At 37.8% G+C, this 27,109-nt stretch overlaps 2 protein-coding genes across 3 annotated transcripts; one reads left to right on the top strand and one right to left on the bottom strand.

The window, feature by feature from the left end:
- The first annotated feature begins 5,551 nt into the window (after positions 1 to 5,551).
- On the top strand, positions 5,552 to 14,888 carry LOC130083089 (creatine kinase, testis isozyme-like). Its single transcript, XM_056248064.1, has 8 exons — positions 5,552 to 5,596; positions 7,183 to 7,370; positions 7,528 to 7,682; positions 7,939 to 8,071; positions 12,745 to 12,916; positions 13,409 to 13,532; positions 14,311 to 14,500; positions 14,622 to 14,888. The coding sequence occupies exons 1-8, from the start codon at positions 5,586 to 5,588 to the stop codon at positions 14,798 to 14,800; spliced, it is 1,152 nt and encodes a 383-aa protein (XP_056104039.1). The 5' UTR covers positions 5,552 to 5,585; the 3' UTR covers positions 14,801 to 14,888.
- Positions 14,889 to 17,426: 2,538 nt separating this feature from the next.
- Positions 17,427 to 27,038, bottom strand: wdr32 (WD repeat domain 32). 2 transcript variants are annotated; one of them, XM_056248055.1, is made up of 7 exons: positions 26,461 to 27,038; positions 25,506 to 25,619; positions 25,040 to 25,237; positions 20,554 to 20,756; positions 18,621 to 18,692; positions 18,313 to 18,458; positions 17,427 to 18,221 (listed from the first exon to the last, which is right to left on the bottom strand). In XM_056248055.1, exons 1-7 carry the CDS (start codon positions 26,856 to 26,858, stop codon positions 17,850 to 17,852), a joined length of 1,503 nt encoding a protein of 500 aa, XP_056104030.1. In that variant the 5' UTR covers positions 26,859 to 27,038; the 3' UTR covers positions 17,427 to 17,849. The 2 variants fall into 2 exon arrangements, with proteins under 2 accessions (XP_056104030.1, XP_056104029.1); XM_056248054.1 differs by having other exon boundaries at positions 18,621 to 18,695; positions 26,461 to 27,037.
- Between the last annotated feature and the right edge of the window lie 71 nt (positions 27,039 to 27,109).

The following is a 27,109-nucleotide window of genomic DNA, read 5'->3' as shown; positions in this document are numbered from 1 at the left end:
ACAGAATATGTTTTGGACTAAAATATTTGAATTTGACGTGGAAGTTTGAGGTTTGTACAAGCTGATGTGTAGTTTCCCGGACAGGGTTTAAATTAAGCCAGGAGTAGGCCTTAATCTAGAATAGTTAATAGTGTCTTTAAAAATGGCTTTCTGAAACACAGATTAAGTACAGATTAGTTACACCTGGACTATTGAGTCCTGAACTAAAATAAACCAGATTCATTTAAAACCAACTGTGCTAATCTGAATTAGCATGACAGAGGTTGCCTATTAAATGGAATGGAATGAACCAATAAAAGCTTAAAAATGCATGGAACTGAGAAGCAAATCCAAGGAAAACAATGGCATCAGAAAAAAGACCGCAATCAAAAAAAATTTACTAACCAACAGAAAATTATTTTTAAGCAAGCTAAATAAACTGCACAAATGAGCTGTGGAACAAAAGAAAAGCCTGGAAATCTGTTGTAATGAATTATATACAGTATCTCACAAAAGTGAGTACACCCCTCACATTTCAGCAACCATTTTAGTATATCTTCTCAAGGGACAATACTACAGAAATGAAACTTGGATATATTTTAGAGTAGTCAATGTGCTGCTTGTATAGCAATTTATGTTTACTGTCCTCTGAAAATAACTCAATACAGCCATTATTGTCAAAATAGCTGGCAACAAAAGTGAGTACAAGTGATAATAGCTGTACGTCGGTTAACCATGCAAAGCCACATGTCCTATTCATATTTTTGTCTGCTTGACAGGACCATACAAATTTGTGTATCTTGTATTAGAGCACTTAAAATTTGGTGATTTGAGTACAATTCTCTCATACTGACCACTGGATGTTCAACATGGCACCTCATGGCAAAGAACTCTCTAAGGATTTGAGAATTACAATAATTGCTCTCCACAAAGATGGCCTAGGGTATAAGAAGATTGGTAACACCCTGAAACTGAGTTACACCCAATTTATACTTCTGCGTCGAATTTATACTTCTGCGTCGAACTTACAGTAGGCTACAGTTGCCAGGGTCATACAGAGATTTTCCAAGACGGGTTCCACTAGGAACAGGCCTCGCAAGGGTCAATCAAAGAAGTTGAGTCCTCGTGCTGTGCGTCAGGTGCAGAAGCTGGCTTCAAAAAACAGACACATGAGTGCTGCCAGCATTGCTTTAGAGGTTGCAGAAGCAGAAGGTCAGCTTCTCAGTGCTCATACCATACGCCGCACACTGCAACAAGTCGGTTTGCATGGCCGTCATACCAGAAGGAAGCCTCTTCTTAAACTGGCTCAACAGTTTGCTGAAGACAACCTGTCTAAGCATGAATTACGGTCCTGAAATCCGTGAATTAAGATAAACTTGTTTGGCTCAGATGGTGTCCAGCATGTGTGGCGACGCCCTGGTGAGGAGTACTAAGAACATTGTGTCTACAGTCAAGCATGGTGGTGGTAACATCATGGTCTGGGGCTGCATGGGTGCTGCTGGTACTGGGGAGCTGCGCTTCATTGAGGGAAACATGGATTCCAACATGTACTGTGACATTCTGAAGCAGAACATGATGCCCTCCCTTCAGAAACTGGGCCGAACGGCATGATAACGACCCCAAACACACCGCTAAGATGACAACCGCCTTGCTGAGGAAGCTGAAGGTGAAGGTGATGGAGTTCAAACCAATCGTGTAGTTGTATGACGAAGGGGCTTATGGGTTCTTGCCTCATCTTTAGCAGCAGAGCCACTTCTGTAATGAGACGTTTGGGATGCCCAGGCTGGAGAAAAGTAGAAGACTGGGTAAGGTTAGCTGGGTAAATTTGTTTTTAAATGTTTTTTTCTTTTATTTTGGTAGATGCAGGTGTATTAACTACAGTAATCAGCACTTAAACAACTAAATACACATTCAGCTTTTGGCCAACTTACAATATAAAGATAAATATCATGGCAAAGCTTGCGCATCCGCTTGATGGCAACTTGCAAAAATGAAAAAGAGCCTGATCTTGCACATAACATTTACGTTTTGAGCATTTAAGTATTAAACCATCTGTATTAAATATGTTTTGATGCAAGAGCAAAATGTTTATACAATTCAGCACGATTGCTTTACCTTTTTGCCATCAAATTTGCGTGTTCCCTCAAACTCTCTTCCATATCCAATCATCGCTCCCATGTTATAGAGAGACTCAAAGGAGTCTGAAAAACAAACAGAAAAATGTGAGAAATATATGAGCTTGCTAAATCCTTTGTTTTATATTAAGAATATCAGCGCTGGTTGTGTCGAGATAATAATATTAATGTGGGGAAAATAATATGAATATGGAGAAAATATTATTAATATTCTCTGAAAACAAGCCTTAAGATATATTTATTGGAAAACAAGACGATAATACTGTTTTAAAACAATGTTTGCGAAATAATGACTGCAGATTTACCATGATATGGCTCGACGCCGGAGTGATCTGGATCAGAATCAGGCTCTGGGTCCAGATCTAGTGGAGGAACGAAAGGCTCCAACATCCACAGCTTTACTGTCACAACAGCTCAACGAACTCGTCATAGCCGTCCATATACTCTTCAAGAAAGAAGACTTTTCTTTCATCTTCTTACATTTTGAAGGTTTTTCTGAAACAAAGGGGGGAAAAATTAAAACACTTAAACAAAAATGATGATAAACATCTCTGACCTCACATTTAACAATGATATAACTTCCATTTTTCCATTCTTATCTTTTATGTTACAAATCCAAAGTAATGCAAATATTTCTAAGCTATCTGCCTGACGACGCCCTGCTTACTTAATACCTGCATAAACGTCCCTTAGGGGTGACCAAAAATGTATTTCACAATATTAAGTAATAATAGTCGTTTTCTAACTAATTATAATAAAAATTGGATTTGATCTTTCATGAAAAAGAGCATACATTTCCATACATTGCCTAATTTGCCACAGTTCTGGCAATGGCAAAGAGGTCATATGAGCCATATCTTAAAATATTTCCCATTTATTTATATTAAATATAATATATTTATATAAACATTAATTGTATTAACGTCTTATTACAGACATAACCAACTCTGTATATGTGTGTAAGCCCGCGCTCAATCACCCCAATGGAGGCATCCGGTCAGCAGGAAAGGTCTCTGCGTGTTAGGCTACTGTCTTTTCTCGTGGCAAAGTATTACCGTAGCCTATTATTAATTTTTTTTAATTCACAAAAACAAATAGTCTTCTATAGGCTGAGTGAAGAGAGTGAAGCCCAACTGAATATCTACAGATATTCAATCCATAGTGCGTCCTACTACTGGACGCATCAAGAACAACAGGGGTGTAAAACTTCCTGGGCCGTATATCAACACCTGTTCCAGGTCTGCAGCCTCCCTGAAAAGTGTGGCCTTGGATGATTAAATTACGCTGGTCTGCCATAAATGAAAACACACAAAAACATTATTCTCATAAGTTAATGGACAAAACATTTTACATTCATATTTATATTCCATCATATTACTTCATAGACTAAATTGAATATTGATATTCCCATCTTTAAAAAAAAAATTTGTGTTGATAAAAAAGCATAAAACAGACTCAGACACTTTATTAATTATAACTTGATTATAAACAAGATGGCAATATGCTGTCATGCTTTTAAAATCCTGTCAAACTCATGTCTGTACTTTTAGAGAGACAAACCAAAAATTGGATTGCCAAGAATTGCAGGTTTTTAAATATTAAATAGAAACGTAAAAATAAAGACACTTGGAAGTTAAAAGTAATAATAAATTAAAATTAAGTTAAAATAAAAACAAATCTAATATTATACTGAAAGTAAGGTCATTCTACGAAAATGGTGGCTTTCCTGTCCCGGCCTTAACCACCAGGAAAAACACTTAAAAATGTCAGATAATGACACCAAATATATGTTTTTTGTTTTAATTGAAGTGTTTTATTGTTAATAAAACATTTGTAAGACAGTTATATTGCAAACAATTTTTTTAATATATTGTAGAACACGGTCAGTACCATGAAATTGGCTTGTCCCTCTGGTCAGGAGTCGTGGTTTAGTGACGTATTTTGATTTAAAAAATATATTTTTCTCCGCCTTTAAATGTCATAATACAAAGGAAAGTAGTATATTTATTTAGTGGACTACTTAAAAAAACTAAAATATTAACTAAATATTATAAATAATTTACAGGGAATAGCTGTCCCTCAATTTCATGTCACTGGTGTTACAATTTATAAAAACCACTACTTTGAAATAATGCAACATCCTTGCCAACTTCTTTCTGGGTCAAAGGTTAATTTGGAGGAGGGGCTGTTTTGAAAAGCACATGGTCAGTTTGCACTCTCTCTTCATCTTTTAGCAATTTGATAAATCATTTGATAATTTCATGCGAGGACTTAAGATGTGTCACTGGTGTTCTACAGATTATAGTAAGGGAAAAGGAAATTTGATTAAAATAATTGTTCAAATTGCATGATTAAGTAATTTATTTACAATTTAAGAAGTGTGGTTTTGAGCTACTGTGGTAGCCATCTTAGATATGTTATCTTGTCTGCAGATTTGTCACTGGTGTTATCGTCACTGGTGTTACTGTTACTGCTGGTAACACCAGTGACATGACGATAACACCAGTGACAATCAATAACACCACTAACGTTTTTCTCAACATAAGGTTTCATAAAAGCCTCAACAATAAATATTACTAATAAATTGATAAAAATTTGTTTGAAATAATCTTATGTTATGTCATTGGTTTCACATTGCGTCACTGGTGTTACATTGCGTCACTGGTGTTACTGCATGGGATATTGGTGTTCTGGCATCAGAGTAGCCCAGTTTTTATAGAATATGGTTTTTGTATCTACCTAACTGTTGCTGCGTTCATTAGTAAGCATTTTAAGGATATGATCATTCAATTTTGATCACTCGACCTCAATTATTTCTAATGTTACAACAAAAAACACAATTGTAGAAATAAAAAAATGTCACACAATAGAACTTTACACATACCTGGTTAAAGCAAATTATTACTAATAAAGACAATTTCTTAATATTACATTAACTTTTTCTTTCTTTGATTATGTATGCAAATAAAATGGTCAAATTACATTCTGGAAAGCCTGAATTGTCATCTAAAATATAGGTAACACCAGTGACAAAAAGGCAGCTCAAGCATTTTTTTATGTAATGTAGTAAAAATATAAAAATACATTAAGCTGTCATTTAAGTTGATTTATAATGTTAAGAGGTTAACTATTAGCTGACTATAAGTTTTGGTATAAAAAAAAGAATTACATTTTTTAAAAGTTGTCTGTTCAAAAAGCCACCATTTTCATAGAATGACCGTTTACGGTTTACAAATGTAAACGTTTAATATTTTACCCAATATATTAAGATACACATAGCCTATAATCTCAAATAAAAACACGAACGTCGTCAACTAACTCAAAATCCAGCCAGTGCGTATTTTGATTTAAATTACGTTTACGTTGTAAACCGTTAGAGTGACCGACCGTTGAAGAACCTGTCAAACCTGAACATTACCAATCACATTCTGTGTAACCGCAGTCCGGAAACAGTTCAGAACAGCAAACCAAATGGGAAATATGTAAGTTAATCTGTTAATTACGCACTTACTGATATCTCTGAACATTTCTGTTATTGTGTATTAGATTCAGCAAGGTCACTGTCGTAAATGACGAGATGAACAGGAGGAACGGATTCGCTAAACAGCGACTTCGATTGTGTGAGCAAACATCGATTAACGTTACGTTACTTGGAAATATAAATATTTTTAAAAGATCGTGTTTATAGGAGGGCTAACGTTACATCGAATGTGAAATAACACTTTTTAAAAAGAGCATTCATTAGGCTACATCGAGCACAAACTGAAGTGTTTTCAAAGAGTAAGTTAACTTAAACACAGTAACGTTAGCAACTAACCGTTATAACGTTAACGTTACACGCATTGCTGGAAAGGAAACGTCTGACTGACATGTCTGAACGAACGTACATCGTTCGACATAGAGGTATGTTTAACATAAAGAAAGACTCAAAAACTCACCGTTTCTATAATTTTATATTAGGGAGAGAGCAGAAAGAAAGTAAGTTACAACACGTGTGTGCGGCTAGTTTGCTTGATAACGGTCCATCCTACAGAGCTGCTCTCTCATCCTCTAACTTAGTTATTCTAAACCTGTATGGATATATTTCTTCTATTGAACACAAAATAATAGATTTCAAAGAATGTTAGTAAGCAAACAGTTGCTGGTCCCCATGGAAGTCAATGGGGACCAGAAACTGTTTGCTTACTAACATTATTCGAAATTTCTTTTTTTGTGTTCAATAGAAGACAACCCTATATGAGTATTTCTATGTTGAACCATAGCACATATTGGTCATACTTATCATTTGCCATTTTTACTCGTGTAGAAATGTAACGCTTATCACGTGCATAAAAGTAGTTAGTCTCAAAAACAGTTTCCATCTTGTATTGATACTACTTCAACTCTATGAATATTTCTCCATGAAAACCCATGAAAGGATGCCTCTTGGCTTTATTTCACATTCAGTGTAACCACAGTTATTTTCCATCCCAATCCCACCGTGCTCAGCGAACAGCAGCCATGCCTTTCGGGAACAGTCACAACCAGAACACCTGTGAGCAGGAATACCCCGACCTCAGCAAGCACAACAACCATATGGCCAAGGTCCTCACAACAACGGTGCTGTATGAGAAGTTGCGCTCCAAAAAGACACCCAGCGGGTTTACACTGGATGATGTAATTACCCAGGTAAAGGCCCGAAGCAACTCAAAGTTCTCTAAAGACCAGCTCTCGTGCGCTTTTAGAACATACAGGTGTAATATAGGTGTATTGCGAGCATTACACTACAATCAGAAAGAAGTGTTAATATAGTTGTGTGTTAGACCGTGGCCTTGCTGACTTGTGTTTTGGTGCAGAGGGCATCGAATAAAAACATTTCCTGTATAGATTAAGACCAACCTGCCTGGCATGGATAATAAAATACAATTGGCCTAAAACAGGTCATAAACACTGTTTTCGGAAAGGAAAGAATGCTCAAAGTATTTGTTGAGACAAATGGTGCTAACCTATTCAGAACCCAACAGAACTCAGCCTTTGGCAGCAAAGTGTAGTGTGTGTTTTTTTCACCCCATGTGTTGTATTTATTTAGCAATGCTAAGCTAGCCAGGCTGGTCATCAAGCAACGGCCAGCTGAGGATGAGTTTCCAGACCTCACAGAGCACTGCAACCATATGGCCAAAGTCCTCACTCTGGACATGTACAAACGCCTCCGTCAGCAATGCACACCCAATGGCTTCACCATCGATAACGTCATTCAGACTGGAGTAGATAATCCTGGTAAACGAATATGCATAGTCTGTCAGGGGTCAGGGTCAGGGTTTAGATAGTCCTAAGAGAAAGCACTTGATGTTAAGCATGGATGGTTTTAGTTAGTGCCGGCTTCTGAGGTGCATTGCTCCTAATTTGTGTGCATGGACCTTTTTCCCCATCTCAGGCCACCCCTTCATTATGACTGTGGGTTGTGTGGCTGGGGATGAAGAGACCTATGAGGTGTTCAAGGACCTGCTGGACCCTATTATTCAGGACAGACATGGAGGATACAAGCCTACAGACAAACACAAGACTGACCTCAACCCCAGTAACCTCAAGGTATGAAGATGAAGTGATAGATCACCCAGAAGTGATTCTGTCATTTACTCACCCTCATGTTATTTCAAAGACACACACAACAAAAGATGTTTTAAGAATGTTTTTGTCCAAAACAACATTAGACCCCACTCACTTTCATTGTACAGACAAAACCGCTGAGACATTTTCAAAATACAACCTTCTGATGAGTTTTTTGTTGTTGCACTGACACAGTGATATTGGTTATTCAAAAGGCTAAAACTGTTTGTTCCTGCAGGGTGGGGATGACCTGGACTCCGATTACGTGCTGAGCTCTCGCGTCAGAACAGGCAGGAGCATTCGCGGATTCTGTCTGCCGCCACACTGCAGTCGTGGAGAGAGAAGAGCCGTTGAGAAGCTCTCTGTGGAAGGTACATGTACATCACTGCAGCACCACATCGGTTTATTTGAAACATAACAAGAAAGATCTGCTCCATCCCAATTTGCAGACTATCCATCCTAAAATAGTATTTGAAATTATAATTAGTGTGTCCCAAACTGTAGTATGTTGAAATGAGTATCACAAAGATACTTGGATGATCTACTATTTGTAGAAATTGCAAGTCCATGCACACTTGACTTTAACAGCTAATATCGCCTACAACCCATTGTGCATTGGAGGAGGATTCGGTTTGGTTCAACTACACACCAGGGTTACTTTAGTTAACTAAAACGAAAACCATAACATAAAATAAAACTAACTCAAACTACTATGATGCACAACAAAATTACTAAAACTTTATAATACAGGGCTCGAAATTGCGACCATTTTGGTCGCATATGCTCCTCAAATTTAATCTGTGCGACCTAAAAATATATTTGGGAGCATCTGTGCGAGTGCAAATAATGGTTGTGGTGCGACCTGTTTTTATTTCTCTACAAAAACGTTTTTCAAAATTACTGCTCAGTGTATACCTTATGTGCACTGATACGCGGTGGCCGGACCATCATTTTATCCAACGATTACATCCAATCAAACTTCATCCTTACGTTCCTAACTTTAAAGCAGATTTTAGATAGGTTAATATTAGCTGTCAATCACTCCCATTCACTTACGCTGCGCTCCGTTGTCACGTGACAGGGAGCTGACTACCGCGCGACTAAAAGGCTGAATAAGAGAGAAGATGAAACGAGGTTTTTCCTGCATTGAATTTTTTTGGCGACCGCCAAAGCCTTTTTTGATTGGTGAGTGATAGATGACTGACGGCTGCGCTTGTGACAAGGCTCATATTACTGAAAGAACGAGCATAGAGAGAGAGAGAGAGAGAGAGAGAGATAGAGAGAGAGAGACGGTCGCGCGCGCGCACTCTCACAGTCTTCAAACAGTCTTGCTCTCCCTCCCTCACGCATATTAATCGAAATCGAGAATTGACACGATGGTAAAAGGTAAGAAGACCGAAGTTTCACGTGAAGCATTCGGAGATTTTTCTCCTGAATTACCCTCAGGGTGTGAATTGTGCAACAAAAAAAAGCGTTCCGCACATTCAGCTGACATAAACCTCAATTTCAATAAACAAAACAAACTATCCAGTGATGAAATGTTTTCTGTGTTGACACAAATCTTGTGCGATGTCCTAAACTGCTGGGATAATCACACAACAATGCGTACCGTAGCCTACACGTCCGCTAATGACACGTCCGATTCGCGAACTAATGACTCCTTTGAACTGATTCCATTTAATGAATGGTTAAAACAACTGATCTGTCCAACACTGAACTCACGAGATGTCTGCATCGTTGTATAACAAATCGGTAACACTTTACAATAAAGTTCAATTTATTAAACTCTAGTTAACTACATTAGTTAACATTAACTATTAATAAACTGCATTTCTACAGCATTTATTAATCTTTGTTAATGCTAATTTAATCATTAATAGTAGCCTTATTGAAATCAAAAGATGTATTTGTTAACATAGCCTAATGGACTGTGAAGTAACATGAACAAACAATGAACAGCTGTATTTTTTATTAACTTAGATTAACAAAGATTCATAAATACAGTAACAAATGTATTGCTCATGGTTCATGTTAGTTAGCCTAATGCATTAACTAATGTTAACCAATCAAACCACATTTACTCAGAACACCTCTTAAAATGAGAATGTAAGTGTGCGTACCCCATTTATTTTTAGTAAGAGTGGTTAGGAAGATTTAACCTTAATAAACTACAGTATTCAGGTTATTTATATGACAATGTGAAGAAAACTTACCAAAAAAACCCAAAACTTTTAGTTTAGACTGGAGTGAGGTGAAACCAGAAACAAAAAGTGCAAATCAAGTTGTTGTTAGCTAGCTGCTAATTGTATTCAATTGTATATGGTAGAAAATTAGTTAAAATAAACTTTTTAATGCTACTTTATTATTGTAGTTTTTGATATTGATATGATGATATACCAAAATGATGATTAGGTTTAGCAAAGAAGGATTTTATCTTACAAAGCTATGAAATACAGTGGTAAAATCACAGCTTTAATAAAAAAAAAAAAAAAAAAACCAGGGCAAGAAAGGATGACAATGTCCATCGGCCACCACCGAAAACCAATAAATTTTAAGCGCAAGAGCTTGGTTAAACAAGGAGAGAGTGCCAAGCACAAAAAAAATGCAGGGACAAGTGTGTGGAAAACAAATCAGGTTTGATTATTAAGGCTTTTAATCATCAGAATGCTGCCGGTCGTTCCGCTCTTCTGGCAGAGCTAAACGTCAAATTTGGTGGGTGCTCCTAAATTTTTGCTGGTGCTCCTAACTTTTTGAAGTTCGGAGCACCAGTGCTACCAGGTAAAAAAGTTAATTTCGAGCCCTGTAATAAAAATGAAAACTCATTTAAAATATGAATAAAAACTATAATAGTATCCCACTGATACTAAAATATCACTGCAGCATAAATCTTAAGTGTTAAACTAAAAAACATGGTGAAAGTGCGAGACAGATAATCAAGTTGAGGCTTATATAAAGGGGTTTGAGTGATTCTAATACCGTATTTTCCGCACTATAAGGCGCACCGGATTATAAGGCGCACCTTCAATGAATGACCTATTTTAGAACATTTTTCATATATAGGGCGCACCGGATTATAAGGCGCATAAGATACTGCAGTCAAACGTTTGCCTGGGTTTGCGTTATGCATCCACTAGATGTGCTAAAGGGAATGTACGACATATATATCGAATGTATGTCGCGAGCCCTCTGAACATTTGAGTGATCTGATAGTAAGCGTGCTTGCTCGTGAGCGAGCTCGCGACATACATTCACAATCTGACTGGTATGAGTGCTTAGATACGGCGGCTCGCTGACAGCAATGGCACGCTGTTTCATATATGACGCCCCGGTTACCTTGAACGGGGAATGTTTTCTGAGAGCTTTGTAGCGAGTGCGCGGCGCCGAAGGCGAGGCATTTATTAATAAGTGTGAGCGGGCTGGGGCGGGCACGTAACTTACGGACACGAGCGCGAGTTAGCGGGCGAATTTAATAACGCGGAGCGTTATTAACCAATTGATCCATATATAAGGCGCTCCGGATTATAAGGCGCACTGTCGTTTTTTGAGAAAATTAAAGGCTTTTAAGTGCGCCTTATAGTGAGGAAAATACGGTAATCATTATACCACGGGCTGTTTAAATACTCGATTCTGATTGGCTGGAAGGTGTGCAGTAAAACCGTTTAATGCACAGTTAGTTCCAGTCAGTTTGATTACAGTTTGAAATTAATCCGCTACTATAAACATTGGTAACCATAGAAACACAGTTAAATGGAAAAGACACCAGCGTTCATCATCCGCGTATTACTGAGTCTGACTTGGAGAAAATTAGAAATGCACCTGCACTCTCCCCTTTCACACCCACAGGACTTGTAAAAGTTTGGTTTGACATACAGCTAATTCATTTAAATAAATGACATGATTAGTTCAAATAAAGATTGCCTTGTCACTGTCAGTGTTGCCTGTCATTCATAAATAATTTTAATAAATCCATTATAGAATCATTAAGTTAGCTATATGCTTAAGCAACGAGGGGACTGCAGACTTTAAAGAAGAGACGCACACAGGTAACTCGCGCACGCATCTCTCTCTCTCTCTCTCTCTCTCTCTCTCTCTGTTCCTTCTCTTTCAGTTCTCTCTCTCTCTCTCTCTCTTTTAATAATGAATTTAAATAAATGTGATAAATCATTCAAATAAGAGCAATCCGATGGCTCTACTTTATTTAAAGCGGACGGAGTGCTAGAACTAACTTAAGAAAATAACCGTCATTTTTACACGTCTGTTAAAAAATTACATGCATGGCTAGCCGTGGATTATCCCGCTTATACCTCGGTTATTTGCCAAGTTAAAAAGAAGTTAAAGCTGTAACTGATGTTTTACAGTGTAATTTTTTAACAGACGTGTAAAAATGACGGTTATTTTCTTAAGTTAGTTCTAGCACTCCGTCCGCTTTAAATAAAGTAGAGCCATCGGATTGCTTTTATTTGAATGATTTATCACATTTATTTAAATTCATACAGCTAACGTAGAGGCAACCACCCTCCGCTTACGAATTATCCCTTACTTATCTAATCTGATGAAAAACAGTGTGAACTTTTTTTTTTCAAAAAGATTTTCCAATTGTATCATGCAAAAACATGAGAGCTTTCTGCATGAAAGACCCATGACTGGCAGATCAATGTAATGCCTATTTTCTCTCCAATCTGGTAGGAAGAATTGAGTAGCATAAATCAAATGAATTGAAATGTAGAGTGTGTATATGAGAATGGTAACTGTGACAAGATGATTGACAGGCGAGTTTACTGTGACAGGATGCATGTAACTGTGCTACAACCTGGTCGGATAAAGATGCAGTTATGTGGTAGTATGTCCCAAAAACTTCTGTTTTCTCCTGCTACACACTCAAAGTGTTTACTTTTGAGTGTGTAGCTCCTTACAAAGAAGGAGTTATACTCCTTACAAAGAAATTTTAATCCGTAGTCTAGGATGTTTCGTTAAGAAATTATTTATTTAAAAATTAGAAAAGATAAAGGAATTAGTAACAGATTTGTTGATCTGTCTGCTGTAGCTCTGGGTGTCCTGTCTGGGGATCTCAAAGGGAAATACTACGCTCTGAAGAACATGACAGATGCCGAGCAGCAGCAGCTCATCGATGACCATTTCCTGTTCGACAAGCCTGTGTCTCCCCTGCTGCTGGCCTCAGGGATGGCTCGTGATTGGCCCGACGCCAGGGGTATCTGGTCAGTGTTCTAGATTGCCCTAATGCACTGCGTGTGCTACTTTTGTTGAGAAGAACCTACTTCCTGTCAGTTTGTTCCAGATCCTACAAATACATGCAGCAACAGCAATTTGATCTGCATATTTTTAGCAGTCTTACACTAAAACCACGCAGCATCAAATGTGCTGAGAAAATGGTTGGTTTTTAGTACTGGCTCAACATTAATTGGAACAAATTGATTCTTAGAATTTCTTCTAGTTCTACAGTTTAGATTAGTGTCAGATGCACTTTACTTCATTTTTATAAAAATATGATTTTTTTTTTTATCAGATACAATTTGTATCCAGTTTTTATATTTATTTAATTTATATTTATAGAAATCTGTGTTTATACATCAGACACCATACTCTGGCAATCGTTCTTTACTGGGAAAGCATTTCATTCTGGCTTAACCATTGCATTTCTGTGCTGGACTTAGAAGACATTCCCTCACTCATTTTCTCCTTGTTTCCAGGCACAATGACACCAAGACATTCCTTGTGTGGGTGAATGAGGAGGACCACCTACGTGTCATCTCCATGGAGAAAGGTGGCAACATGAAAGAGGTCTTCACCCGTTTCTGCACGGGTCTCACTAAGGTATTACATCCCTGTAATCCTAAAGGCCCGTTCACACCAAGAATGATCACTATATCAGTGCCCACACCAACGCACAATAACATTTATTATAAGCGTGCTGCATGAGCTCATTAAAGTTGGGTGGATTCTGATTGGCTGTCAATGTTTTTATCATTCATCAGCTGGAAAAACTTGTTCTGAAAGTGATTGCAACTGTTGTCCTGTTGCTAGTTGAACAAACTGAGTTTCAGAATAGGTTTATTTTGAACGGGTCTTTAATCAAAATAAAACCTGCTCTGGAGTGGAGCGGATTAACCACGTAGCACAAGTTACCAATCCCGTATCTTCAACTCCAAAAATCAAAGTTTTGTTCACAGTATATCCTCTAAAACCGGCTTTATGAAATAGGCCACTTATCATTGCACGTTATTGTTATGGTATGGACTTCCCTATTCTCACAGAATTGGTATGATTATTAAAACGTTATAGTTATCCTTTTTGTTTGTTTTTTGCTTTTCGCGTTGCAAATTATTTTTTATTGCCAATACATTCTTTTGAAACAGCTTTGAGAAGAACCCTTGTGGAGACCATCCTGTCAAAGTTTAAATAACAACTGGATTTAGCATCTTGTATTGAAACACACTAATTACAGATATTTTATTTTAAATATCCTGAAACTGCTTCCTCCTCAAATGTGCTTTATCTTGTAAATGAAAATATTTCTGGGGTACGCAAGACACTTTAGATAAATAATGGCTTGAACAGAGCTGCAAAAAACAACAACTGATTGTTCTTTCAGATTGAGGATTTGTTCAAAAACAAGGGTCACTCGTTCATGTGGAATAAGCACCTTGGCTACGTCCTCACCTGCCCATCCAACCTCGGCACAGGCCTGCGTGCAGGAGTGCATGTCAAACTGCCTAATCTCAGCAAGTACCGCCAGTTTGAAGAGATCCTTCTGAGACTGAGGCTGCAGAAACGTGGAACAGGTAAGAACTGATTTCAGCTGGAAAACATTTAACAGCACATTACTGTTACTACTGAGCATCGTGAACAGAAATACATCATGTAAACTGATGGCAATAATAAAGTGGTGCCTCTGTTCATTAGGTGGTGTGGACACTGCAGCTGTGGGTGGTACTTTTGACATCTCCAACGCTGACCGCCTGGGCTTCTCTGAGGTGGAGCTGGTGCAGATGGTGGTGGATGGAGTCAAGCTGATGATAGAGATGGAGAAACGGCTGGAGAAAGACCAGTCCATAGATGACCTTATGCCTGCCCAAAAGTAGACTGCATTTCAACCTCACATCACACATTCTTCTCTCTCCACCTCCCCTCACCTTTGTTAACTGATTGATTAAATGTTTGTTGACTTGTTCTTGGAAGACATGTTTTATTTAAGGGGCCTTTGTATCTGCTCTGGTCAGCACATAGATGTCACAGGGCAAAACATGGATGAGAATATCTAGCTTTACCATTACAGGAATAAATTGCATTTTAAATGAACTGTTTTCTATTGTAATATATTTCAAGTTGTAATATTATTTTACAACATTAGTTTTACTGTATTTTTGATCAAATAAATGCGGCTTTGGTGAGCATAAAAGACTTCTTTAAAAAAAACGAAATCATACCAACCCCAAACTTTTTTTTATCTCCAAGTTGTGGACCGGCAGCTCGTGTGATCCAGAGTCAGAAAAAAAAAAGATGAGATATTGAGATCATTTTGTAGCTGTATTAGATCTCTGCTATGAACACCGTGACGAGTTACAGAGAGTTTAATGGAATCTGTGGTGAGTCTTTTAAGTGAAAGATTACAAGATGCCCTCTTGGTTTCAAAGAAATCCAACACAATGTTAATCTGAAGTTAAACCTCCCTCCTGGTAGGTTTAATTTAAGACTCAATTTAGTCATGGAGTAACTCAATATTCCTCCAGGAAATCAGCTTATTAAACTCTGGACTAAACTAAATCTAGGAGTATTTAAAGCCATGATAGCAAAAGCAGATTTCTGTTAATCTAGTTTAAAGGGCCATTTTAGTCTAGGTCTAGGCTTAATCTATCCGGGAAACCGCCCCATAAACTTGTAATTGCTAGTAATAAAGTCCAATTCTGAGAAATAAGGAAGCTCACATTTTTGACATTTTCTCTCAATAGTGAGTTTATATCTTGCTATTCTGACTTTATTTCTCAGATTTATGAGTTTATATCTCACAATTGCGAGTTTATATCACAATTTCCGAGGAAAAAAGTCAGAATTGTGAGATTACCTTTTTATTCATTTCTGAAATATGCTTCATCTCCATTATGTTACACTTTATAACTAGCTTTGTTCCAGTATCAGAGCATTTCTTTCAATTACACGTGGAAATGTGTAATGAAGTTTATGAAGAAGAAAGGAGAACCAGTGTGTGAGTTGGATATCTTGATTCAAAATGTTGCATTTATGCTTGGTCATTTTTAAGATTTCTAGATTACTTTTAATGTGGGTTACACACTTCAAACCAGTTTATTTTACACACCTTACTTTCAATTGTATACTTGTGTAATTGTATACTTTCAATTAGTTACATAGACTACTGTTCAAAAGTTTGGGTTCAGCAAGATTTTTTTTAAAGAAATGTATACTTTTATTCAGCAAGAATGTACTAAATTGATCAAAAGTGACAGTAAAGACATTTAGTAAATAATGTTACAAAATATTAATATAAAATACATCAGGGTTTACACAAAAATATTAAGCAGCACAACTATTTTCAACATTGATAATAATAAGAAATGTTTCTTGAGCAGCAAATCTGCATATTAGAATGACACTGAAGACTGGAGTAATGATGCTGAAAATTCAGCTTTGCTTTCACAGGAATAAATTAAAAAATGTATTCAGATATAAACCAGTTATTTTTAATTGTAACAATATTTCACAATATTACTGTTTTATTGTATTTTTGATTAAATAAATGCAGGCTTGGTGAGCAGAAAAAAAACGTACAGACCCCAAACTTTGAACAGTAGCATAAAACCATCTGGTATATGAAACTAATGAATTCCATATATTTTCTATTTTATATGTATGATCTACACCAGAGTTTCACAAAAATTCAGCAGACACAAGTTGACTTTTTTTTCCCCACCAATGCAGCTCTTGACTTAAAAGGAGTGTCATCCCTGATCTGTTTAGGCGAGTCAGACGCCAATAGCCTACATATTTACTGTGTACTCCATCAGTCTAAGGAATGCTAATACAAGTTTTAGTTCTTCCTAAAAATCTTAAACAGCTCTTTTGTTTACAGCATTTTTCTTCCCGAAAGCCAAACACAAGCTATGAAAAACTTTCTTTATTTAATAAATCTATAGCACTGCATCCTTAGTAATTTCAACATGAATAGAGTGAATCAAATGAGAATCAAGGATGAATAAAGTTATGGTAACTTTTACTGTTACTCTGCTTTTAAATTTAATTAAGAACAGTCACTCTATTTAAATAACTGCTAAGGAGGAGGAACCACTGATAATAGTCCCAGAAAAGCTGAACATTCAGATTGTGTCCTCTATGTAGGTCTAGAGAAGGCAAATCTCATCATGTCCAGCCATTTAAAACGCGCATCCATCAGCTAAACCTGCATCAAAACTGCTCTATCCCATTGTTTTTATGACCAGAGATGTGCGTCATGAGCATCAGAACATTTCATAACTGCTGATTGTCCATGTAGAATCCAGAAGCATATGAAATCAGAAGATTTCAAAAATCAAACCATCGACTGAAGTCATATTCATCCCAATAGTCACACGTACATGGTACATACTGCATTGACAATCTACAACTCAGACCTCGGTTAGTGTTAAGGACAAGCAGTCCAAAAGTAAATACAAACAATTAGTAAAAGTGACTTTCAGAATTTTTTTTTTCTGAAAATGAATATGGCATTGTCAAGTTCTAAAATGTTTGGCAAAATGCAAAAATTGCCTTAAACTGTGTTACAGTTCCATAAAAATGATTGGCTTAAGCGTTTACTGCAGTGCTGCATGGATGAGCAAACAAAAAACATTCCACAATTCTCTAACGCTCACGTGACTCATTCATCCTCCATCATGGAGAAAAACTAATGCTCTTTGCTTTCATTCTCGCATAGACTGATAAGTTCAGAGTTTACACAGTGTAAAGAACAATTACATCTAAAAATGACAAAAACGTACAAGGTCATTCACATGCAGCGTGACCACACACACACACACACAAAAATACTCCATTTAAGGTAGTTTCGTTCTCCCATTGTCCGCCATAAACATCAAAAGCTTCTGCCATTTGCAGGATATAGTTCAGCGATCAGTGTATGTGTTAAAAGTGTGGTTGATAAAGAGCTACGCGTCCGCTAAGGCAGCCTGATGCAAACTGACAGTGAGTGGGTGAGAACTTTGAGGTGAGCACCACGTCGCTGTGAGAGTAGATGGAGCGGACCTCCCGCAGCAGAGCCGTCCTCACAGGCATGCAGTCCGTCAGCTCAGCGCAGTGCTCATCGAACGCCAGCAAACGCACGCCGTAACCGTACGGCGAGCAAATGAGGCGGCCGTCAGGACTGAAGCACAGCTCTTTAATGTAGCCGCGGCCTACGTTAGCCTCCTCGATGTAGTGCGTGAGACGCAGAGAGCAGCGAGGAGACACTGGTGGTCGAGGTGGAGCTCCCTCTTGAAACTCGTACACACACGTCCACTGAGAAACAAAGAAATAAACAGAAATAAGTTGAAATTCATTCTCCTGGCAGACTGTACGTTCCACACTTGGTTTAGGTTCCATCACTAACCTCCTGGTCGTCCATGTTGCTGGAGCAGCGTAACAGTGTGGCCCAGCCCTTGGGATGCAGTTGCAATGAGGTGATGCAGTTCCCACGGTCCCGCTCACCCGGGATCTCTGGGGTTAAAACCTCAAGACTGTTTCTGGGTGACAAACCTGGGCAAAGACAAAATGTGAACACTGGAGTAAAAAAAAAAAAAAAACTGTAGTAAAACCAGTAGTTGGTTAAAAGAAAAGTGTACAATCATAAATTTTTTACAAAAAAAGACCAAACTACTTATGCATGTACAAATTTCATAAATCATTCTAAAGCTTTACCCTCTCTGTGTGGATGGGTTTTGCTGTCAATGGTGTGACGAGAACCACCTGACCTGGATCCTGCTGATGAACCTTCTGAGAGAAAGAGGATAATAATATGAATAATAATAATAATAATAATAATAGGCTCCATTAATTGCTTGTTACATTTATATAGCGCTTTTCTCGACACTCAAAGCGCCTTACATATGGAAGGGGGAATCTCCTCAACCACCACCAATGTGCAGCATCCGTCTGGAAGATTCGACGCAGACATACTGCACCAGAACGCCCACCACACACCAGCTTATTGGTGGAGAGGAGACAGAGTGATGAAGCCAATCAGTATATATATATATATAGGGATGATACTCTATTACGAAGGACATCCTGGGATTTTTAATGACCACAGAGAGTCAGGGCCTCGGTTTAAAGTAGTACAGTGTCCCCATCACTATACTGGGGTATTGTGACCCGCACAGACCACAGGGTGAGCGCCCCCTGCTGGCCTCACTAACACCTCTTCCAGCAGCAACCTAGTTTTCCCAGGAGGTCTCCCATCCAGGTACTGACCAGGCTCAACCCTGCTTGGCTTCAGTGGGCTACTAGTCTTAGGCTACAGGGTGAAATGGCTGCTGGCACAAGATTCGCCAACTATTTCACCTGTATAGTTCACTGTCATATCAGGCTGTTTTATAGGTTTTTGCACCATTCAGATCTGAATTACTATGTCTTTAAATTCCAGTTCAGTTCCTGAGGTAGCAAACAAAATAAGCTAAATTTTAGGAAGTAGAATTAAAATAGAATAAATTGAATCCAAAATTATTTTATTAATATTAAATTTATACAACTGCAGTTTTCAATAATAATTCATATTTATAACTAATATTACTTAATATTTTATGAATGACCCATGAACATGTTATCATTATACACACCCCCGTTCAAAAATTTGGGATCAGATTTAAAAAAAGAAAGAAATTAATACTTTTATTCAGCATGAGCAAGGATGCAATAAATTGATCAGAAGTGACAAAGACATCTATAATATTTCTATTTCAAGTAAATGCTGTTCTTTTGAGCTTTCTATTCATTAAAGAAAAAAAAAACATTTAAACAAAAATATTAATCAGCACATCTTTCAACATTGATAATAATAAGAAATGTTTCTTGAGCACCAAATCTGCATATTAGAATGATTTCTGAAGGATCATGTGACACTGAAGACTGGAGTGATGCTGAAAATGTAGCTTCGATCACAGGGATAAATTACATTTTGAAATATTAAAATAGAAAACAGTTCTTTCAAACTGTAATACCTCTGTTTTTACCTTTTTTTTTAAATCTAATAAATGCAGCTTTGGTGAGCATAAGAGACTTCTTTCAAAAACATTTTTTTTTTTTTTTAATCTATCCAACCTCAAACTTTTGAACAGTAGTGTATGTTATTATTGTTATGTTATTAATAATTAATATTTGACATTTACATACATTTCATAATATTTAATAAATTCACTTTAGTTTTATGGACCAGCGGAAAAGCATTTCCAAAACGATCTTTAAGATGATTATCTTAATATGATGATTATCTAAGAAGTTTATCTTAATGGAGCTTAACAACAAAGAATTCTACAACATGGAAACCTTAAATAAAACAGCTAAGAAACTATTAGTATTAATGGTGTTGGATTAATGAATTCCCTTGTTCAAATGACTTTGGGCTGAATATCTCTGAATCGCAGTACAGTAAATGTCAATTAAAATTCTGTTTAAATTCCAACTCATGAACTGAAACGAAGACCATTCTTACATTTCTGAATTTTGCCCAATGCTGCCTGTAGCAAATATGAACCTTTGAATACTAATCCATTTCCATGTCGTCCTGATTTCAGATCTCTGCATTCTTCATGTCCAACTCACATATCCCTTATTTGTTTATGCTTTATGTATGTACCTGTGCTGAGCGGGGCCCTACGGGCCCGTAGGATGCGGTAGCTCCCGACCTCAAGGCTCTGGGTGAGGTCAAGGTCATGTAAGATGAGCAGGTAACCAGAGGATGTGGAGATCAACATCTTACTGCAGTCTGGAGTCAGACGCATCCGCATTAGATAGCGTGTGTGGAAAAACTTCTTGTGTGGACAGCCATCTTCTGTGAACCTAAATGCACAGAAAGTACTATGAGGCACATACTTGTACATGAAATCCTAATTAAGGATTAGGAAACACAAAATCTTAGGGTGCGTGTTCACACTTGTAGTTCGGTTCTCGTGGTCCAGACCAAAAAAGAAAATGCTAGTGCTAGGCTAAATGTGCTACTTGTATGTGCGTTCATATCATGGTATTTTTATGAGCTGAAAACTCACGAAGAGCTTGTAAAATGTGCAAAGGATTAAAAACAGTCAAATGAAATCTGCAGCAAAGACAATAGTTTTGACGCCTGTACCGAACTGCAATGGGCAACATAGCTCCTTTGACAAGAAGAACCAGGTATCGCTAAGCATTCCGACTTTTAGGGTCGCATCTTGTGACATCACGTCCCAGGGCTCCAGACTAACTTTTCCACTGGTGCTACCAACTTTCTCAATGGTCGCACCAGCATATGATTTGGTCGCACCTTTTTTTTTTGCTACATGCCATGGGATTAATCAATGCATGCTGATGAATAGTGGTTTTAATGGACCAAGGCTAGCAAAGGCTTTCTGGGTTGCAGCATAAATACCTGTAATATATTATATAAAAACACATGTAATATATGATAATTATCATTTTCATGGATTTTGGACAGTAATTTTAATCTGTAATTTTAAGCATTTAACATTTGAATTATCACTAAAAAATGCTGGGTTGTTTCAACCCAAATTTGGGTCTAATATGGACAACCCCAAATGTTGGGTTAAAAATGTAATAAAACATTTTTACAGTTGAAAGTGAAAGTTAGGTTAAAATTAAATTTTTAACCCAACATTTGGGTTTGTCCATATTTGACCCAAATTTGAGTTTAAACAACCCAGCATTGTTTAGAGTGTATACAATATATCTATTTACATTTGAATTATATTATATCTATCTATCTGTCTGTGTCTATTATCATCTTTCTATCAGCATCATCTTTCTATCTTTTAAAAATCATTAAACATTCAAATGTATGCATTACATTTTAAAAGATTAGAGTATTATAATACGCTGATACAGATTTTCGTTATCAAAGTTTATAGTTGTAACAAAAATCAGAAATCTCACACTCCTTACCTTCTGCATTTTATAATAATTTCCTTTCCCTCTGTGGAGCGATTACTCTCATCTAACCGCTGAAAAGACGTAGGAAGGGGCTCGGTGTTTCGTGAGACCTTTTCATTTTTATATGCCTTAATTCCTGAATTCGTAATTGGCGCGTTTCACCATCAGTGTGCAATGCGCGTGACGTCTACGTTCGTCAATAAATAAACTGCACGTGTCTTGCGGAAGAACACTGTAGCCGGAGCTACTTCTCGTCTATGGCGAGTCACGCAGGCACTGGGCAACTCCGCAGCCGAGCCGAGCCCGGGATAAAATAGTCAGAATATAAACACTTATTATTATAGGCGTACCATAGTGATTCAGGATAAGTCAAAAACACGGTTTGGAAAATGGATTCATGATGTACTCGTTCATTTTGAACATAAGTTACGTAACGGACTGCAGCAGCTGATACAGCGGCATTCTGTTGCGCGAGCGTCCACTCGCACTAATGCGACCACATACAATTTTAATTCGCACATTCTCAAAAAACGGTCGCAGTCTGGAATAGGGATGTCCCGATCCGATCACGCGATCGGAAATCGGGCCCGATCACGTGGTTTCAGACTCGATCGGAATCGGACGTTACCTCCCGATCAGGACTCGGATATATGTAAATTAGGGGTGTAGCGGTACATGTATTCGTAATTATTGAACCGTTTCGGTACTAAGGCTTCCGGTTCGGTACGCATACAAACCGAACGATTCCTAGGACCATTTTTCCTGCAGACAAAATCCGCGCTGGCGCGATCACCACAACGTTGCGCAACATCAAATGGCAAACGTAATGAAAGCGGAACGAATCTTCGCTACTCATTATATTGTGCTTCACGGACCGTTTATCAGTTCGGACCAGCAACATCTGTGCAGCGCGAGATCAAGCGACACTGTGCTAAGAGATCCAGTGAAGAAAACATTTGAATTCGCCACTGAAGTAATAACATCGCTGCGAGATCTAGTGAGAAGCATTCACATTTCTCTGTTATTAACCGTAGATCTCTATTAGATGATCAAACAGCGCTGACGTGGACACCAGGAGAAACATTGTGCCGTGAATGAACATGGATTTAATGTTGCACTTCAAAACTCAAACAGTCGAATGAGGCAAGACAGCTGTCCATCACTGCATTCACAACTGCAGGTAAGCGCAGCTGGACCCCGCGTGATCCGAAATGATAACTTATCTTATAGCAAAATGATTTTGAGACTAGGCATGTGCCGGTATCAAATTTTCATGCTGCGATTAATTGATTGAGCTTTTATCACGGTATACGGTATTATCACGATATTTTAATTGCACAAGAGAAACAGACGGATTGGGGGTATCTAAAAAAAACTTGCATCACAATGTGTAATTGTGATTGTCAAAACATTAATTTTATTTTTTAGTGACAACATGTTTACATGGTACAGTTACTGAGGCTACTGTTTGTATTATTGCTTAACACAATTTTCATGATTTCAATTAAATTCTTGGATTTAATTTCAATCTTGATTCAATATTGACTCATTTGGATAAATATTAGGTAGGCTACAGTAGATAGCCTGCATTTATTTTTTTCTCAAGAAAAAATATATCTCACATAATGCTGTAAACATACAGAGAGAAATTAAATATAATGCATTCAATATAAATATAATAATAATATAAATATAAAAATGTAATATGCCGTAATTTTCATTATAATAACAATTATATAATGACAAGTAAACATATATTAAAATATGTAATATAGTGCACATATTTAGCAAAATACTCCTCTCTATAGCTATTTTCTTATAGTCAACTAACATTAAATGGCTTTCCTGAGGTAAATGTAACGTTCTGTGACATAATTGTTCTCCTGCAGTTTTATTGACCTCTTTCCGTGGTTGAAAAACACTGATTGATCGAAAGTACGTACCTTTCGGTGGGTTGTACTGTATCTTTAATAAAAAGTAACAGATGATCTGTTTACTTGAACTGAGGCGCGCGATCTGTCACGTCATTTACAAGCACCAAAACAGTATTTATTGTCTGAATTTCGTTATAAAACCTGAGAGCTGATATTTTTTTCATATCAAAAGTAACCTGCTCTGTCTAGTCTGTCGGTGTCAGTGTCCTCTTTGCTCCGCGATTTTTCTCTGCGTGAGAAAATGGATGTGTGGCGCGAGACCGTGTGAAAGTGTCAATTGCGTGAGTCTCAAGCTGAATGCGTGAGAGTTGGCAGCCATGCGGGGGATAAATAGTCGGCAGCGTTCCTCCTTCCGCCGTGCTTCTTCTCCATGTGAGGATTGTTTACATTAGACTAGAGTGCGCACTGCATGCACACAGTGCTTATACATGTGATGTGGGGATTGTTTACATCAAAGTGCGCACGTGTTTTGCACAGCATACGCATTGTTTTTTAAGCGGTTGATGGAAAATAAGCTGATGCGCGTTCTAAAAATCTAAATTCGGATCTATTATTTTTCACGGTATTTCGAAGTCCCAGCGATAACAATATCGTGCATATTCATTACCGCGATTTATCGCATTACCGAATACCGGCACATGTCTATTTGAGACATATACTTCCTTTAAGTTTCGTTGAGGGAGACAGGTTTAAGAACAGAAAACGCAAAGTGCTGTTAGAAACTTAGAACACCTTATCTTTGTGTCTCTGAAGCGTCTGTCAGAGAAGCGCCTTTTCTCACTCGAGCATAAATTGCTGGCGGCGCCCCTGCATGTGGACATTGTTTTTCTCAATAAAAACGTGAAACAATATAAACACGATAATCATATGCTGACTCGTGTGTGTGTGTACGTTCTGTACGATATCTGGCGCAATCTGCTTTATTAGGTGTTTTTCCCCCCGTTCGCGCTGCTTAAGCATGCTTTTATTAATGCTTTTGTTTTTTTTATATTTTTTGTTTACACATAGGCCTACTATTTAATGTTTTCAACTAAAAGAAAACTTTAACATATATTGTAAGCTTGTTGTGTATATTGCCTAATTGTAAGCTTGTTCAGAAGTGGTGACAAAAACGTGAAAAAAAATTTAACTTAAAAAATAACGTTTTTTTCGTTAAACGTCATTTAAATAAACGAATATTCGAATATTCTATTTTTATGAGCCCGAATATTCGAATGCAATGTTTTTGAAAAATGCCCATCCCTACTAACCACATATCACTACACGTACCTGTTGGTATCCCAGGTGATGACATTTCCGTCGAACCCTGACGTCACTAGCAGGCGGGTGTGTGTGTCATACTCAATGTTCTTGACCCAGCTGGCGTGGCCATGCAACGTGCACACCTTCGAGTTGAGTTTCCGCAAATCCCACAATGCAATGGTGGTGTCATCAGAGCAGGTCGCAAACAGCCGGTTGTCAAGAAACCTGAATAGTACACATCATCAACCAAACAATTTTGCACACAGACAACATGGCGGTCATTCTCATGAACTTTATGATGGTGCTAGACAGTATAATGTGTATATATGTGTGTGTGTGTGTGTGTAAGAGATAGAAAAACAATATTTTCCATTATGCAAATGGTTTTGAATTAGTTCGTACATTAAAACCTGCTGTTATAAAAAAGGGCTTTCGCTCACATAACTGAGGTTCCCACACACTGCAATCGATAATATGACGTGTGCACATGTACCTGATGTTATTTACACAGTCCTCATGAGCCTCCACCAGTGTTTTAATATGTCTGGAAGAAACAGGGTCAAACAAGAGCACTTCTGTCTGCTCACAAGCAACCGTCAAAACGGACCTAGAAAAAAAAACATAAGGGTGTTTATCAATTAGGGGAACTTTTTTGTACCACATGCATCTTATAATAAACATGTTTTGCTTAAGAAATGATAAATTCAATATATAGAATAGATAGCGAAAGTGATATGCATTGCTTTAATCTTTAAACAGACAACATTCTCTACACTGACATTTTCTAATTGTCTAGTATAATATCTATTTTTTTATCTAATTCATTTTTATTATTTCTACATAGTTTCTGTATCAACCTTTCCCTTGCACCCTTTTCTAGCCAGACGTTTTAATTTCCCCACGAAAATAAACATAGAAGTCTAAAATTCTAAATGCATAATTGAGCTCTAAGCAACTTGCACTGACATATCTTAAAATATATCAGTGCCATTGTTTTGTCTCAAGATTCACACTAGTAATGTTTTTTTTCTAAAGCATGTTTATAAAAGCTACTTAAATGTCCTAACTGAACTAAGGCCTAATCCTGTCTGTGAAACCAGGCCTTAAATTAGTTGTCATAACTAAATCAATCAGTTTTAATCAATCACATTTAGTTCAAAAACTAAATTTCTTTTTATTTTTATACATTAAAAATGACTCGACTGTTCGTTAATCATGGTATCAAGTAACTTGAAAATGTTACCTCACACAATACCAAAAATAAAAATAAACACTAAAATTGCTCAAGGCCATGTATTCCAGCACATATGATAAAATACGATTGATTTAACCAAGACGACATATTTTTAATGTTTAGTAAAAAGTGCACATAATTGAAGAGACACTCATAACTAGACTGAGTAACGTTACGGGACTCATGACAAGGGCAACACAGACTCTGCGCTTACCCGTCCGGGGAATACTCCAAGTTGAAGACAGCCCCGTGAGTTTGAGTACTAAGGTTCATCGAATCCGTAGCCGGGCTCATGGACTTATAAAGCCGTGTCATTGTACGGAAATGATCCCGCGCGGGGTCTACGAACGCCCCCCTACGGATTGTCCTGTTGCAAATCCACGAGAACAGAGAGTCGCTCGAGCCCCTGCATCCCGAGCCCGTCCCGTCGTCTGCGGCCAACTCGAGCCTCGAGCTGCCCTGCTTTTCGGCACTCTCACGGCCCGCTTGTGGTGATGATGGTCTCGTGGAGGAGCCCCTGTCTTCATCGCTGTTCTCCTCATCCTCCTCGCGCAGCACATCAGCGCGCGGCTCTTCGGGTTCCTCATTGTCGCTCGGCTGCTCCGAGCTCATTGTTGCACGAATGATTCAGGCGGCTCCGTTTTGAGACTCTTCCAAACTCACCCTCCTGCAGTTGGGGGACAGTCACTGGATATGCGAGCCAGGTTGTCTTGCAATGTGGGCAGATACTGCTTAAACATCCATTAATACAACCACTAGAATCATGCGGATGTGTGCGGATACAACAGACTACGTATTTCCGGTTCCTTCTCTGAATAAATTAAATCCGTGTTAAATGATTTCTATTTTAATCACTTTTTTTA

This window comes from Rhinichthys klamathensis, unplaced genomic scaffold (genome assembly GCF_029890125.1).
Source record: "Rhinichthys klamathensis goyatoka isolate OS25496 unplaced genomic scaffold, OSU_Roscu_1.1 h1tg000053l_1, whole genome shotgun sequence".
Lineage (NCBI taxonomy): Eukaryota > Metazoa > Chordata > Actinopteri > Cypriniformes > Leuciscidae > Rhinichthys > Rhinichthys klamathensis.
This window is presented reverse-complemented; position numbering and strand designations above follow the sequence as displayed.

Excerpts from the sequence above, each read along its gene's own strand:
- wdr32 (XM_056248054.1), bottom strand. The coding sequence starts at position 26,858 with ATGAGCTCGGAGCAGCCGAGCGACAATGAGGAACCCGAAGAGCCGCGC. Across the intron at positions 25,620-26,460 it reads TTGGAGTATTCCCCGGACGG|GTCCGTTTTGACGGTTGCTT; the intron begins GTAAGCGCAGAG and ends TTTTTTTTCTAG. Across the intron at positions 18,459-18,620 it reads AACCCATCCACACAGAGAGG|GTTTGTCACCCAGAAACAGT; the intron begins GTAAAGCTTTAG and ends GTCTTTGCCCAG.
- LOC130083089 (XM_056248064.1), top strand. Across the intron at positions 7,683-7,938 it reads TCAACCCCAGTAACCTCAAG|GGTGGGGATGACCTGGACTC; the intron begins GTATGAAGATGA and ends TTGTTCCTGCAG. Across the intron at positions 13,533-14,310 it reads TCTGCACGGGTCTCACTAAG|ATTGAGGATTTGTTCAAAAA; the intron begins GTATTACATCCC and ends TTGTTCTTTCAG.